The 17566-nt window shown below is 49.1% G+C and overlaps 1 protein-coding gene across 1 annotated transcript in view; it reads right to left on the bottom strand.

Moving 5' to 3' along the window:
• The window catches only part of LRIG1 (leucine rich repeats and immunoglobulin like domains 1), an 88076-nt gene extending 71029 nt beyond the window's left edge, over positions 1 to 17047 (bottom strand). The window contains exon 1 of the mRNA XM_021551253.4: positions 16533 to 17047. Coding sequence (XP_021406928.4) covers positions 16533 to 17032 — 500 coding nt within the window. The 5' untranslated portion in view covers positions 17033 to 17047. The remainder of the gene's footprint in view (positions 1 to 16532) is intronic.
• Positions 17048 to 17566: the final 519 nt, after the last annotated feature.

Genomic DNA, 17566 nt, shown 5'->3' with positions numbered 1-17566 from the left:
ACAGGAACTCCACTGGCCAATTATCCTTCCTCTGGCCAATTATCCTTCCTCGGTTTACTAGCACAGAAATTAGGGCATCAAAGAGGACCACAGTGCTCCACTTGTGCAGTAAACTGCTTTCACCAACATCACTTCACACTTTCTAGAGTGCAAAGTTCGTGCTGATATTGTTGGCTTTCTTGCTGCCTGCTTTTTGGCACAGTCCCTCCTCCTTGGCTGTTCATTAATATGTAATCAGTACATTAAAGGCTTCATTCCACAGGCCCAGCCAGGCTGCAGCAGCCTTTTCCAGCAAGTGCTGTCTTGTGCAGGACAGACGTGCAAATGCATTTAGGTGCTCCCAAACAGTCAAAATTAAAACCCTAAGCCCTATATTCCCACCAATTGCTGTTTTACAGAACAAGGAATTATCACCATCAGTGCCAAGAGTGTCCAGAGAAAACCTGGAAATGACACAATTTACACTCATTATGCTTTATTCCTCTATGAACTGGTTACACTGCTGATGTTTTGCACCATTTACAGACTGACTGATCGTAGCTTCACTGGCAGTAAGAAAGTTTCCACTATTTGCATTTTGAATGATGAATCACTGAGATGCTGTGAACAGTCTTCCAAAAAATACCACCTGTTTTTTCAGCTCCACTGATCTTCCAGATTTTAGCAGGAAGCAGGACAGCCCTACTTCATTTACCATCACTGTGGCTGCATGGAAAACCATGTCACCATAGATCAAAATAACTCCTGCTCTCTTGGAAGCATTTTCTGAAGGACTCTGCTCCCCACATGCCTCACTCCTACCAGCCCCATCACCGAGCAACACTCATTTCAACCAGGAAACCAACTCAGCTCCAAGTTCCCCTGTAGTTCTCTACAAAAACAACCCATCAGCTGCTGGCTAACAAGCTCCTCAATTAAACACCTTGTATTTCCTTCACAGCCTCCTCTTCTCCTGCCCCTAGGCTTGACTGTTTCAGCCTCTGGTCCAGCCCATCCCCTCCTGCCCACCCAGCATCACCTCCTGCCCTGCTGTCCAAACAGGCACAGAAAACTTACCCCAGCCTTCCATAATACATTATTAAATCCTGTCTTATTTTTCTTCCCTAGGAGACTAAACATAGGCTCTTAGCTCAATATAAAACTAAGTACATGCTCAAAACAGATCAAACACAGTTTAATTGCAAGGAGTACCAGAAAAAGCACTCTGGCCATTTTAAGCCACACTAATAAGTTTTTTGTCCCAGTTTTTCAAGAGTTGCTTATTATGGAGATGAGCCCAACTGGAAAATCAAAATCAAGAATCCCTGAACTCTGCAGGAAGGATTATCTGAGTTTGGGGCCATATCTGCACTGAATGCAGCACAGCCAAATAACATTTTTCCATTACTTTTTATCAGTATTGCTTCATGTTCTCCCCATGAGCCCCAGCTCCCATCAGAATTCCTCCAGACAGCCCCCAGTCCTATAAATTAGGAATCTGGACTTACATTAGTGGGATTACAGGAGAACAGACAAATGTGCACATGCTGGATGGAAAGGGGACGACACAGCACTTTCAAACTGGAGAGTATTTTTCATTTATAAATAGTTTACATTTTTTGGATCCAGGGGCGGACAACCCGCTCAGTCTGTACTGAAACCGAAGAAATATCATGTGTGAGCACTAACCACAGTGTAGCAAAGATAATAAACAACAGACAGGCAGCCATATGCAACGAGACTGGTGTTTTTGGTAGGGGAGGTAAATTAAAAGGAGAAGAAACACCAACTCCAGCAGCATAATCACAGTTAGAGGACCTATTAAATTCCAGAGGGACCCTATTGTCCAAATCTGGCTGCAGGAGTAACCTCCAGCAGGGACTCAGCTGCCTGCACCCCACTGTACTAATTAATGCTTTTAGGTCTAAGACCATCATCGTGGCACAAGGGAAGGCCAAACCCGGGTACTTGCAGCAAGGAGGGACAAAATGATGCCCAAAATGATGGTCACACCTAACACAACATGGAGCAGCACACGAGTCCTGGGGCAATACTCTGGGGGTTAATGAGCACAAGCACAGTTCAGATTCTGCTCCAAGACAGACCTGGTGCACTCCTCTAAATTTATACAGGAAATAACAAGAAGAAACAGGAACCTAAAACACCCTGTGCACCTTGCAATCGGGTACCATGTTTGCAAATGTAATCTTACGTGGTATGAAAACAACAGCTTGTACTCAGCACTGGGCAAGCAAGGGCTGCTACGGGCAAAGGTTTGCTGGGCTCTTGTGGAATTCCGGCTTCCAAAACTTCACCATGAGAACTGACTGAGCTGGGCTGCAAACCTCCTACACCAGCCTCTGCTGTCTCAGCAAATAAAGCTGAAATGAGTGCAGACATCTGTATTATCCATGCTTTTACAAATGTTTTCGGTATTACGTTAAACAATATCCTTATATCCCACAGAAGAGACGAGTCTTAAAAGGAAGCGGGACGACTCTGCTTGCCAAGCTGAGAAACCTGGACTTGGAGCATCTCTATTGAAATCAGCCTGCCAAGACCAATTTGATGTGTTTTATTACTGCAAGGAATTCCACAAATATGCTGGCAACTTTTGAGCATCAGTACGGGTTCCTAGGTAGGAAAAAACCTCCTTAAAAAGATGCATTTTCCAGATTTTGCAAACATTTACCAGATGTAAATCCATGGGGGCAATTCATCTGCCATGACAAGTGTGTGGACATCAAATCTAGCAGAAGAGGCTGAGCACCCACCTCTGCTGTGAGTGAAAGTCAACAGCCAGATACGCCTGGCTGAGCAAAGGTTTGTTTTCAATTATATTTCAAATTCTTCTAACAATAACTGTGTGGCGTCTGGCACCAACACATCTGAGCCTTTGAAGTGGTTCTTGACTTCAACTGGAAAAAGGAGGAGGGCAAAAAAGGAAATCAATCAGCAATTTCAGTCTGAGTCAAACCTCTTCTCTGAAGAGATGATGTTAATACCAAAATCCCCCAGCACCATGAATGTGTCCACAAAAACAACAAACAACAAGAAAACTAAAACAAAACCCATACTTGGGTCAAAATAGCAATGGGTCTGCTTTGGGATTTCACCTTTAGAAACGAGGTTAAGTGATACACAACACAGTGGTCCCACACACAGGAGTCTTCCTGCCTCCCAATCCCCTTCCTGGTCACTCATGGTCATGCCTCTAAGAAAGAGCTGATGGCAAGAGATATCCAGTGCATAAAACAAATGTTTGGAGCATCCATAACAGACCATGACAGCACCATGGACTGCAGAGCACAAACTATGGGGTGCTGATGGCCACACAACAAAATCACCTCAAGAAGAACATTCAGAGAAGAACATTCCCAGGAGCCTTAAGTAGGTTTGCAGTGCCTGCAGGTACAAGAGTTACCACACATACACTTACTTCCCCTTCTTTTAAGTCCACTTTTAAGCATTCAAAAACTCCTTTTCAGATTTAAATGACACTAAGGTCACTAGGGAAGTCAAGAACAGGGAAAACCTCAGTTTTAAACTCTGTATCTTTTTTATCTTGTTTATTCAAATAAGCACAGCTGTGGTTTAAGAACAACAAGGTGGCAGAGTGCAGCAGCTCTCGAGACTGGGAATGGTGGCTTTGGTCAAAATTATGCTAATTTAAAGAGGGATAAAAATGCCTTATTCATTTTTCCTAAGCCACGTCCAAGTCCTACCAACTCTTTCTTACGTCAGGCAGTTTCTGGAAATATTTTCTGGCTCAAAACATTTGCAGAATTTCAAGAATTTGCTCCACAAATCTTGAGGCTGCTTTGTTCAGGAATGCTGACATGAGGGCAAAGGGAAACCAAAACTTTCCTTGAATTCTGCAGAAAACTTTAAACCCTGCCTAAGATGAAAAAATGCAAGAGTCAAAACTCTGAAGGAAGTGTGGGTTTTCTGTTGCATTTCAAATATCACCCTGAACCCATTCTTCCAAGAGGGGAACATGGCTGTGCCAGGACAGCAAGGCTGATGGCCTCCATGTGCTCCCCTCAAAGCAGGGCTGGAGTCAGGAGTGATAAATAAATAAAATAGGCTTCAGATCAAGTTTTCTTAGCCTTTACAGAGATGATCATGCTGAGAAAAAGCTCTGGGCACTCTCTTCTCCCAGACAGGATCCAACCACATCCCAATGTCCCCCCATCCACAGGCACCAAAGGACAAGCCACACCTGGACTTTTGTTTTCATGGCTTCTGGGACAGTACTTGACTTGTCCTCTGGAAATACCCATTGCATTCCACAAAACTGAGAAAACTAAGTCTCTAGCTTAAACGTAAAGCCTAATGTTTATAAGGTTACATTAGGTGAGATGGATTTGCTCTGCCTTAATAACAGGGCTATTTTCAGGCTGAGGAGTCTTGCCAAAGCAAGGACCAGCTCCTGCCTGCATCAGCTTGGCATTTATTCTTGCCCTGCTTCCCCCAACAAGTCCCCATAGGCACCATAAGGTGAGGGCTGGAGGGATGATTTCAACTGAGGGAGACCAGTGCTGTGGCACTGGGCTAAATGCAGAGCAAGGGTGGAAAACAACCACAGTGGCAGGCTGGGCACGGGTCAAAAAGCCACATACTGCCCCAAAACACCATCAAGTATTACACACAGAGATAGTTCCTTGGCTTGAAAGCCCTCGGTGGAAGTGGCCATTCCATTCCAGTGTGAATGGTGAAGGAGCCAGGAACTGAAGGCTTGGCTTGAAGAAGACTGTTGTCCAAACAGTCTTGAAGAAGGCTTGAAGAACTGAGTGAGACGTGCTGGAGGGCCTGGCTGGTCCCTGCTGGCTTCACCCCTGCCTCTGCCCCCATAGACCAGACATAAAGAGGCATCCTGAACCCCCTCCCAACACCATAGGAATGCCAAAAGAAGGACCAGCTCTCCTCTTCCACATTTGGCACAGTCAGGTGGCTCCAAAGCCTCCCAAACAAGTCAAGAGGAATTCTGCATTTCAAACCTAAAAAGCAGGAAAACCATCAGAAGGCTTTTCAGTTATGACAAGACTAAAATCTCCCCAAAGTATTTCAATGCACACTTTCAATTCACTCCCAATCAGAGTCATATGAGGGTGTTGCTGCTATTGTCTATCACACAGCCGTGTTCAGGAAACTGATTTCCCAGAGGATTGGCAATCTCCCTGCCAGCAGCTGCCATCATCCCAGGGAGCCTGCAGGGATGGGATGGTAGGTAGGTGGTGATCCAAAGGGAGATCTGGGAAATGATGCACCCCTTCAATGGCAAGAGAGTCTGTTTATAACCAGCAGTCAGAATTACTCAGGAAACCATAGAGGAAGCAATTGCAACTTGTTGGACAGGGAAACTTCCTCATTTTGTTCAAAATGCACAGACACGTAAGTCTGTGCTGAGCTCCTCTTCTTTTAACCATGCATCTCAGAAAAAAAAAAAAAAGGCAACATTAATTAACACAGCCCCAAGTGTTCAGCTGACACCTCATCCTCCCCCAGAAGGGTGGATTTGTGTTTTGTTAACTTGAAAAAAAAAACGATCTGTAACAAACCTAAATGGCTTAATGGTGCACAGCCCGTTCCCCACACGCTGGCATTATGCTTGCACAAAGAGTGCTTCAAGCCCTGCCTTTCAGCTATTCCCAGCTGGAGAGAGAAGCAAACAAAGTAAACAGCAGGACACGGAGCCTGGGCAGCCTGAGCACACCATGCTTATCACACACAGAGGGATGCAGCACAGTCCCAGTGTCCCTGCCAGCTGAAAGGACAGCTCAGGCTCTTGTGAAGCAGACCACAAAGTGGTAACACTTGAGACAAGTGCTAGGAACCACGAGAGGAAAACTGCAGCCAAGAGCCCGTGCTGTGATGTGGCATCTCCCAAGGATGCTGCCCAGCTCTGCCTTCTGCCCCCAGGGGCTGCAAATCCCAGACCCCTTGAGTGGCCAGGGAGGGCAGGAGCCCCAGGCAGCACCCTGAGGGATGCAGGCACCCAGGGCCACTCCTTCTCACCCACAGCTGACAGCCCCATGCCCAGCAGGCTGTGAAGGCACTTTCTTCCTGGAAATTCTGCTTCAAGAGGAGCAGCAAGTCACCAAAATCAATTCCCAGCTGTGGCCGTGGCAGTCACAAGAGCCTGCTGCTTTGGCTGAGATGCTCTTCCAACTGCACTGGTGACATCGCTTCAGACACAGCAAAAACCATGCTGGTCCACCCCAAAGAGGCCAGGATTTGGGTGCTTTTTCCATGGCAGCAATCCTCTGTTCACAGGAACAATGCAAGGAGTAACCCAGCACCAAATCCTCTGCTCCTGGCTCTGGATATAACACCAGCCAGACTCTGAACATCTTCACCAACCTGGTAACGGAGGTAGGCACAGCTCTCAGAGCTGGGACTCTGCCATCTCCTGCAGGGATGGTTAAGCAGCACTGCTCTCTTCCACAGAGATTCCTTGATTTCTCATACAGGGTCACCTCACACTGCTGCCCTTGCCTCAGTGGGGATACAGCCACTCTCCTCAGCCTGCTGCCTATGGGAGAGGCAGGCATTCCGAATTTGAGTTCACCCCTTAAAAGTTGGCCAACAGCATCAAAAGCTCTGGGGGAAGAGAACAGACACATGGACCATTGTACAGCCTCCTTTCTCAGGAAACCTGGGTAAACAGCAGTACCTGACTCAGATTATTGCACCAAGGAGGAGCAAATCCAGCTGTTTGAAGTAGACAGAATAAGCCAAACACATCCTGTTAGATCTGTACAAGTTTCTGTCCCAGGAGATTAACTCAAAGACCAGTAAGTGTCTCTGCTGGTAAGGTCAGCAAGGATGAAACCAGAGCTCCTGGAAAAGCTTCAGCTCACCCAGGAGTCAGAAGCCAAGTAACTTCACTGGGGAGCTGGACTTGGCCTCACAGAGATCAACAGCAGGAAAAACTGAAAACTGCAGGATCTGAAGGGATCCCACTGCATCCTTCTGGGATGGAGGGACAGGCTGCCAGCTCCTTGTCCAGCAGGCAAAACAAATCATAACTCTGGATAAAAGTGCTCAGAAGCTCTGCAGACCTCCTCTCAAACCAGAGAACTCGCAGAGCAAAGGTGGAGTCTGCCTAGGTACCCATTCTAATATTATTTTCTAACCTACTGTAACAGAAAAAGTTGATTAGCCACTCTCTTATGAACAGCCATTCAAATCCCTTAATTTAATCAACCTTAACAGCTTTTGGGTGGTCACCACCTCAATAACAAAGGTTGGAAAGTGGGAGAGGAGATACACAAGAGGTTTACAACCATGTGAAACAAAGATGGCACAACACTCACAAATCCTTCCAATTCACAGAAGTCTAAAAAAACCACACTATCCTTTATTGATTTATATGCAAAATGCATGCAATACTCCAAAAGAATCCAAAGGTGTTCAAAAGCCAGGAATTCTGACTTGGATTACTTTTTTTAAGGAGGAAAAAGAATGAACAGAGATGTTTATAGACCAACAGACAGGAACAGCACAAAAATACACTTAGGAAAGAAAAAGCACAAACTATTATGACACCTTTCAAAATAAAACATCACATGGTTGTTTAAATCTCCTAAAACAGGAGAAGTTTCCCCATATTGCCAAAACAAATGAAATACAAGTGTGGATGTGACTCTGCTGCAGTTCAGGAGGGGACAAAGGTTTACAGTGAGTTACATGGACAAACAGAGCATGGGATGCTCTCCTGGCTCCCAGCAAGGCCAGACCACAGTCAGCAAAACTTCCAGCACCAGCCAGCTGCCCTGTGCCACAGCACCTGGCATTTCTGCCCATGCCTCTCCCACCACCAGGCAGATGGGTAAGCAGTGAAGTAACTGGGGCATGAGAGAAGCAGAACATCCAGGATCAATATACACCTCCTCAGCCTTTGCAAATTACAGAGAGGTCATTGCCAACACCAGCCATGGACACATCCCTGCCATATCCCTCCATTATCTCATTCCCCTGAGGCTGCAAATTCCCCTGAGAAAGGAAGAAATCCCATGGCTCCATGCAGCTTCCAGCTCCAACTCAAAGCAACCACCTTGTGATGGGAAACAACCAAATTTGGGCTGCCTGCCCACAGACTGGGCTGCTGCAGAAGAGCTCATCCTGTCCAGTCTGCTGGAGGACATTTTTTAAACCTGTGCTAAAGGACTGTTTCTGGTACTTTTCCACAACTCTGAAACCTGGGTGGATGGCAGAGCCACAGCAAAAAGGCAGCAAAGGGTGCCTGGGGCTGCTCCCCAGGCAGCAGCAGAGCTCCAGGCTCCCCCTGCACACAGCACAGCAAGCAGAGGCACCGGTGTTTGGACAACTGGAACACATTTAGGGGGCAATTTTTCACAGGGCCTCCAGCCAGGCCATTTCCTACAATCACGGTTTTATTACCCAGGACACAATCCATAGACCAGCAGCTTCCCCCTCCTCCCCCAAATCTCCCACCACCCTACTCCTATACAGACACACACCCACATCACCACACCTCAGGGGAGCACCTACACACACAGGACACCTCCAGCCCTGCATCCATACACACAGCTACAAATCAACATCCATCAAACCCGTCACCTCCAACTGAATGCCATCCAGCAATTCAGCCCCAGTCCCCATCTGCACTGGGGAGCAGCCCAGCAGTGCCACACAGGCTGCACGTCCTCCCTGCTGGACAGCCATCACTTCTTAGGAGTATTTTTTAGATGACAGGTAACATAGAAAACTTGTGTTTATATTGGCGTGCAGCAGGCTAAAACACATTATAAAGTGAAGTTATAAAGCAGCCTGAACACCAGCTAGGCAAAGTATATTTGGAATTTACAGGTCAGTATTTTGGAGAGAGGCTTGTGAGTAGCTAGAGTTGATGGTAAACTCTCCAGAGCAGAGGAGCATTCACAGCATTGAAAGACAACAGGGTTCTATCCTGGAAAGTGCCCATCCCAAAATCACAGGCTTTGGGTAACCAGAGAAACATGTAAGTGGTGAGGACGAATCTCTGTCCCTGTGTGTGTGGGCAAGTGGGAAGCTGCACTACCCAGACTTGGCATTCTCAATTTCTCATTTCCTCCTTGCACCTGAAGGTTTGTCTGCCTTCCTATAGGGAGAAAAAAAAAACGAAAAATTGGAGGTCTAGGAAAAGCATTTCAGTTCAGGATTCCACACCCAAATTGCCACAGAACTCAGTAGGGTGTGTTCTCTAATCTGAAAGGACTCCTCTAAAAACAGGCACCTTCCAAGGGGAAACTTCTGCAATATGCAACCAAGTAAAGTTGAGTAGGATTGACAAGAATTATATTTAATTCTTGAATTAAATATTGAATTAAATATAAAGAATTATATTAGCACCTCTGCTAATTTGAAAAAATAATGAGACTGCCCCAACAGGTCCAAACAAAGACGCCAAAGGAAAATTCACACAAAGAACTGCCCCATTATGAACAGCAACATAAACCCTACCCAAACTCTGCCTCCCACCCTGGAAAGAAAAAAAAAAATAAAAAACACTAATTCTCTTGCACATAAAGCTTTTACTTCCAGAACAAGGCTTTAGGCAGATAATGCATTTTCAAATGTGTATAACACTTTAAGAATCTGTAGCTCCATATCAAATTGTTCAATAGTTAAGTCTCCTATACTTTTCCTCCTGAAATCCACACAGAGCCACTGTGGGAAGCTACAAAACTGCCATGGCAGGTGCAAATAACCAACCATTCTGTCTGCACATCCAGCATGGTTAATAAAAGCTACACAGATGGCTGCAGTTTGAAGCCTGTCCTTCAATTCTTAATCAAACTGAAAATGGAACCACGTGGAAGTGAACCATGCTCCTGGAATTGGATGTGACACATCATCATGTCTTGAGAGGTGTCCCCAAAATAGCAGGGCCTGCTTCTAGACATCTCCAAAATTATATGGTTGTGGCCTGAGAGACAACGTGCTGAAAACATAATGAGGGAGTGTAACATATTACATATGTTGTGGTCCTGCTCTGAAGCCAGAGGCTGGGGCTGTAGGACTTGGGCTGCAGCACAGGACTTGGTTAACTATTAATGGATGACTCAGTTACAACAATAATAGGTATTTCATGTGGTGCATTAGCACAACGGCACCCAGGTCCTTGACTTAGGCCTCTATCCATGCTAGGAAACAACAAAAAAAAAAATTGTAGTACATCATTTAATAGCTGGATGTACCAGGAAACAGGTATTTTTTCCAGGGTGTGCAGGAAGAAACCCTTTGTTTCTACTCCTTTCTTCACATGCCACCAAAAAACCAGCAAGGGAGAGCTGTCAGGGGGTGCCCAGGTTTGCATGAAACCAGACCAAGGTGCTTTATTTATTTATTGAGTTACTGTTATTCACCAAAGCTAAATTCTGTGTTAAATCACTCCCCTCACCCTGCATGAGGTGCTAATTCCTGCCCAGCCCAGGTCCCGCAGAGTTGATCAACCTGAAGCCCGGATTTTCTACAGATGGCTCTCCCAAGCAACATTAGTCTAAATTATCTCTGCTGCATTCATCCACATGACCCCATCCAGCTCCACACTGCAAGACAAGGGAGTCACACTGGGTAATTAGGTTAGCAGCACAAAATGATTGTGTTAAAAGCTGATGAGCTGAGCTAACTCAATCCAAGGTGTCTGGCAGGGCAGCACACGAGATCAATTAAAAGCCCTGCAGCCCTAATTGAGAGTTTCTGGGTGCAGCTAACATACCAGTCAGGGCCAATACACAAATCAGGGGCAATACACAAATCCTGAGCAGAGCTGGCTACTGAGGAATGAGAGCCATCATCCCAATTTGCAGCCACTCAAACTTCAAGACAAAACCCGGGTCCCTCTTGGATGGATCAAAGCGCTCGGAAGCCAAAGGCAGGAGCTGCTGGGGCATGCCCAGGGTGGCACTCAGCAGTCCCCAGCTGCCCTGCACACCGGTGGGAGATGCTCCTACATTCATGAGCCCAGGTGCAAACACAGAAGGGCATTTCAGGGACAGTTCTTGGGGGATTTGCCTCAACATGAAACCACCTTGAGCCCTTCCAGCAGGCTCTTCTGAAGCTGCAGTCTGGGACCATCCTTCCAGTGCTCTCGGACTTCCCTGCACCGAGGCTCACACACCAAATAAAGCCCCACTTCCAAGCACTTCTGCATCTGCCTAAATCCCATCAGAGACAGGATTCCAGCAGCAGCTTAAGCAGGGAAGTGAAATCTCACCCATGCTCAAGGAAGTGTTTAAGTACCTGAAGTGCTTTGTTGAAGTGTCTGGGGTCCCAAACATATTAGTTTACCACCTTTAGCTTCTTGATGCCAACAAGTGAATGGATAAGACAATCAACCTCACATCTGCTCCTTAAATTCCAAGTAGGAAATTCTGCAAAGCTCAGCCACCCCCAAACCTTACATCCAGAAGACTGTAGAGCACTTTGCACAAGCAAAGAAAAGAAATATTAAGCTGTACCTAACACATAAGAGTTTATTTTTCTGGAGAACACTTGATGGTGTGTTCGTTTTTTTATTATTTTTTTTTTTTCCTACTGCCTACTGAGACGCAGCTTCCCTTGTCCTGGGAATTTTCCCTCTGCAGCTCCTCCTCCCCCAGCTCCCAGACCATCCATTCTCCCCTTTTCAAACTGCACCCATTGTAAATGGCATTGAATATTAACACAGCCCATTGAGCACTTGCTTCTTTTGTATGGGACCCCTGCGTTTCAAATTGCAGTCACTGCAGAGAGGAAAAGTCTCAAAGTGATTAAATGCCGTGAAGTTTCTCAAAAGGAGAGAGGAATATGCAGAGGAGGTCCTAGAGCTTTTCACTAGAAGCCAGGGGCTTCTGCGTGAGCCAGAAGGGCTTCTTAAGTGGGGGTATTTTTTATTTTGTTACCAGTCTCGTATTTACTGTTAACCCTAGTCCGATGAGCCAGTTTCTGCTCAGTGTGGGATGGAGAGGAGAAGCTCAGGCAGCAGATGCAGAGGGCTTGCTGTTAACTGCTGCCCTCCTGTAGGAACTGATAAATAAATACTGCGGCGTGCTGAGGGTGGTCAGCGAATCCACCGACACATGTTCGCACAGGAAGGGTGGATTTACTTGCAAGCACGTGTATTTATTTGTGCTAAAGCAGGAGGCCCGCAGAGGCACAGCTTTGCGAGGAGGGGCTCTGCTGTTGCCCACCGGGGCCAAGCTGCAGCGCAGGAGCTGCGATCCCGAGGGGTGCAGAGCCATCCTGGGGCTGGGATGTCCCAGCAGGACCACTGGCAAGGACCAGGGAGCACCGGAGCTGGCTGTCACTGCAAGCCACGCAGGAGTTCTTCCACAAGCACCGCCAGCTCCCAGCAGTGTCCCACCTGAGCAGGAAAACCTCCCTGGAGCACCACCCAAGCTGGCTTCGCAGGATGTCTTTGGGTTTCCACTGTTGCCCCAGGAGGAGGGAGAGGGACCAGCCACCTGCACCAAGCCACATCCCTGTCCCAAGCCATCCTTCCCGGTGCTGCAGCCCCCCCGGGCAGCCAGCACACGCTGAGAGCTCCACAGCTGTGCGGGAGCCCAGGGTGACCATGACTTAATCTTTGTTCCATTATTTCAGCAGGCCTGGAAGCAGGACGTGCAGGAGAGGTACTGCCAGCAGCACTCCCCTCTCACTGTCAGCAGGAGAGGCCCCCACACCACCTCCAGCATCTGCAGGAGCAGACTTACTCCAGAGCCCCAGAGCAAGTAATGCCCTTTCCCAAAATCCCATGCAACCAGCATCAGCCCCTTACCAAGCAAGCAAAGAAACTACTCTAACATGTGAAAGCAAAACTACGGGACCTGACACATGAAAACCCCAGTTTAGCAAGAAATTTATAGGTAATTTTGAGCACAAATATTAAGTTCCATTTAATAAAATCTTTGTGTGTATGCACTTGAGCCCAGAAAGAGACTGCTCCTGACTCTTAGCTCAAATGCACTTCCAGACCCTGAAACCACTGACAGGCACCCACAGGACTTTAAAAAGCATTCAGACACTTTGCCCTGATCTCTCCAGAGAGCAGCAGCATCGTGCAAAGAGCCAACACACAGGCAGCTGGTGCCTCGGGGCAACTTATCCATATAGCCAAGCCCTGGAGCCTTCCTGGGAAACAGAGAGCAGCTCTTAGCCCAGCTCTCATGGGTACCTGGGGATGCTGCCTGCTCCCAGACATGCCAGGCACATGCACATTGACCCAGAGGCAGAAGGGTCCCATGCACAGATGGTCAACATCCCCTAAAATATCCCCTACTCACTTGGATCAAAAACGCACAATACTTCTGCTTAAAATAAAAACTTTATTTCCTACAGAGTATGCTAGCAATAAATTAACTATCCAACCATAGCCTCATTGTCCCTAAATCTTCTCAGCAAAAACTGTACCTAAAATACTGTTAATCACTAAATAGAAAAAGGAAAAAACCCGCAGTCATACACGATGCCTAAAGGAAATAGCTCTTCTGTCACTCCTCAAAAATCAAGATGCATGGAGAGACAGAAGCAGAGGACGCAGTGGATGTACCACATCACCAGTACTACTGAAACCCTGGCTTTTTTGGGGCAGGAAGCATTCTGAACTTAAGCTTAGCCCTAAACTTTATGCCACATGGAACACTCTACTGTAAAAACAAACTTCAGACTTAAACACCACAAGATGCAAAGCACCTCCAAAGGAAGGCACTGCAAAGGAGCTCTGTGCACCCTTCCCAGGATCAGGAACTGCATCTGGGTGCTGCTGCGAGGACAGGATGGGTCACGGCAGTGTTGCAACGTGCCCTGTGCAGCAAGTCAAGAACACTTATATAACTGGTACACAGTGCTGAGCTGCCTGTTGCTTTTAAGAAAAAAAAAAAAAAATCCAAAAAAACCCACAACAAAAACAACCCTGAAAAACATCCATGCCACACTGCATTAAATGTGAGTGACTGCAGCCCCTCTGCGTATCAGCTATTCCTTCTGAAAGCTTGGGAGAAAAATTGCAACTCCGAGCTCTGCTGCCAGCAGAGAAATAACAATAGTTTCAAAAAGCCCCGGCGCTTTTCCTCGGTACTGATAGTCCTGTTGACAAAATACGCGGCGTGATTAAGTCTGTTCCAGAACCCTCCCCGGCTGCCGAGCCGCATTTCCAACCCGACAAACAAAAGCTTTATCTCCAACACACTGAAAACCGACTCCAAGCACTGCCTCAGCATTGTGGCACTCGTTAGGAAAAAAGATAAACTGCTAAAGAGGGATTGTTCAATAGAGCCTTAATGAAGTTAAAGCACTGCCACCAGAGTCACTGGAAACTGGATTTTATCTCGTCTCCTATTAGCGATGGAACATGCCCAAGCTTATCACCCCGGGGACCAAACTCCTCCGGCGGGACACAGCCTGCCCAGCAGGGACGGAGATGAGGGATGCACAGCTCCAACATCCCTGGCTCTGCCCAATCTATGGCTGGAGAACCCGCACCCCCCGGGCTGCACTCCCGCATCAGCCATGGACCACTCCAGACCTTCACGTTTGCCTTCTTTTTCTTTAAAAGAATACGTTAAAAAAAAAAAAAAATCAAAAATCCAAAAAGAAACTGAGATACTTGCATAGAGGTAACTTTTCGTTAGCACATGGTGCTTTTATAGAGAGCATTAAACCAGTAAATTACTGAGTTATCAACCCTCTGCACAAAAAATGAACATTTACGATCCCACTAAGCCTGAAAAACATGCTTCATCCTTGTGCTTCTAAACTGAAATAGGTAATTTTAAGTGCTTTTTAGTAATTAGAAACAGTATTACTCTAAAAACAAAAGTACTTGCAACGACTTATTTTTACACTAGCTACGGAGAGGAAAAAAGCCTTAATGTTGTATTTTCAGATACAAAAGCCATCATTTAACCAACTCCTGGTTAACTTTGTAATATACAAAGTTACAAACCGCATTCTAAAACATCAACAGCCCACTGGTTCATAGCAAAAGATTTATACATGCTTTTACTTCACCAGTAAAATTTGAACTGAACACAAGTCACTCCAAAACCTGCTCCATTTGAAAAAGACACTCCTGGGTATTAGCACTCCGGAGGAAAAAAACACAAAAATAAATTTGTTCTGTCTGAGTTATTAACGCACTTCCTTGCCCAAACAAAGATACACTGTCCTATTTTAAGAGTTGCATGGGAATGCTGGAATTATTAAAAGCTTGCTCTGAAAGGTGAGGGAAAGATCCTTCAGAGCAACAGGTGAATGGGATGAGTCAGGGCTTTAATGCAGAGGCCACGCGTTCCTCTCAGTATGAGACATGATAACTTAATGTAAAACCAGGCATTTCTGCAGCTAAAAGTGAATACCACCAGGAGAACCAGGCAAACCTCTAATAATTCTTTTCAATAAGGAGCTGGATGATCTCCAGCAATACTTCAGTGACCGTCCTCTCTCCTGGCAGGGCTGAGGGTTATCTATTACAGCCAGGGGTTTTAGATTCGATAATTTATTAATCTGTTCAAACAGCAGAAAGGCCCCGCAACAGAAGCGCTGTTCCCTCTCCTTTTCTGGACACTGATTTCCCGAAGTTAACTAACAGTTCAGGGCGCTTATTTTCACAAGTTTGTGAGCGCACACACATATTCTAGTCCTCTTGGACTGCTCAACGACTCGACCTGTCAATGCCAAGCACACATTCCCCCCCGAATCTCCTCAGCATCAAGTTCTGATCTTTTATTTCAGCTTCCACGAGCCCAGAGCGGCGGTCACACAACGGGAAACTCGCTGCGCTTCCCGGGAAATGCCAGTGACACCGTCCTGCGCTCGGACACGAACCTGAGCGCTTCGAAACACCCTCCCAGGGATAAAAAACATCGCACGGTGCTGCAGCAACCACCAGGTGCGGGGCTGTAAGCTCAGCTGCCCCCCAGGACATCCGATACCCGCAGCTCGGAAACCTCGCTGCACACGCAGTACGGAGGGAGCGCAGCCAGCCGCGCCGCCTTGCCCGGAAAACACCTGGATTTCACCGAAACTCCCCAGAAGCTTCGACTCTCTTCCGATCCCCCGGATTTCACAGCCTAGAAAGTTGGCAGCATTAAAAGCCAGAGAAGAGCGGGAGCGGGCGCGGCCGCGGCGCTGGGGTCCGGATTCGGGCAGCCGGGCGCGGATGGACGGACGGACAGACGGATGGATGGAGCATGCCCTAATAAGGATTCGGAAGCCCAAGCTGGCCGTTATCTCCAGCAGATCCCATCAATAAGAGACACCAAAGCCGCTCCCGGCCCCCTTTCCTCCGGAGGTCAGCCCCGAACGGGACAGAGATACGGGGAGCCCCAGCTTTTCACCGGGAATCAGCACCGCTCCCGCCGCCTCCATGCCCCCCATCCCCGGGTGCGTGCCGGAGGCAACACCGCATCCCGGGACCGGCTCCGCACCGCGCAGCGCCGCCCCACTTAAATAAACCAGCCGTGCTTTCGCGGGGATTTCTGTCTGAAGTTGACAACAAGCCAAAGAGCGGTGCTTCGGCCGCCCGAACCCCTCGCCCCGTCCCCGCGGAGGCCCCCGGTACTCACAGGTGGCGCGGCCAGCGGGGCAGGTCCCGGGGCAGGGCGGGCATTGCCAGCCCGCCGCAGCTCAGCGCGTCCCCGCCGCAGGCGCAGCCCGCGGGGCAGCCGCCGGCGGCCGAGCGCAGCAGCCCCAGCAGCAGCAGCGCCGCCGCCGCCCGTGACGGCAGCGCCATTTTGTATCCGGCACCGGGGAACGGCCGCGGCGGGAGGAGGCGGCGGGAGCGCTCACGCCGCGGGCGCTCAGCGCCGCTCCGCCGCCCGCAGCATCGCCCGGGCCGCCGGCCCCGCGGGGCGCTACGGCACCGGCATCCACCGGGCACTGCCGGGCGGGTCGAGTCCGCGTCCCCGCCGCGGGAAGCGCCTCCTGCTGCTCCCCCCGCTCCGCGCCGCACGGCTCGGCGGGCGCCGGCCGGTCCCGCTGCGCTCCCGCGGGCTCGGAGCCGCCGCCGCTGCCGCCCGGCCCGAGCGCCGCTCGCCGCGGACCCACGTTGGCGACACCGCAACATGTAGCCGCGCCGCCCCCCGCGCGCCCGCCCATTGGCTGCCGGGCGGCCCCCGCCGCGCCGCCATTGGCCAGCAGCTCCCCCCTCCGCGGCGCCTCGCCGTTCCATTGGTGGACGCGGCCCGTCAATCACGGGCGCGGGGCCCGCCTCCCTTTCCCACTCCAGGTGTGAACGCGGGCGGCCGCGCCCCCCCGCGCTGCTCCTCTTAAAGGGGCCGCGCCCGCCGCTCGGCCCGCGCTCCCAAACCGTCCGTCCCGCAACCCCGGCAATCTGCGGGAACGCCAGGGCTCCGCGCTCCCAAACCATCGGTCCCGCAATCCCGGCAATCTGCGGGAGCAGCAGAGCCTGCGGACATCCCGGGCTGTCCCTCCCGCACGCCACGAAGCGGCCGTGGGGCTGCGCTCCGCACGGCCACGCGTGTCCCGCCACGACGCGGTGGCAGGAGCGGATGAGTTCCCGAGGCGTGTCCCAGAGCACACCCGGGCACAGACTGCACGGCCCCAATGTGCTTTTTGCGTGGGGAAGCCCCGCACAGGG

Source organism: Lonchura striata, chromosome 12, assembly GCF_050655825.1.
Source record: "Lonchura striata isolate lonStrDom1 chromosome 12, ASM5065582v1, whole genome shotgun sequence".
NCBI classification, from domain to species: Eukaryota; Metazoa; Chordata; class Aves; order Passeriformes; family Estrildidae; genus Lonchura; species Lonchura striata.
Note: the sequence above shows the minus strand (reverse complement) of the source record. Positions and strands in the feature narration are given on the sequence as shown.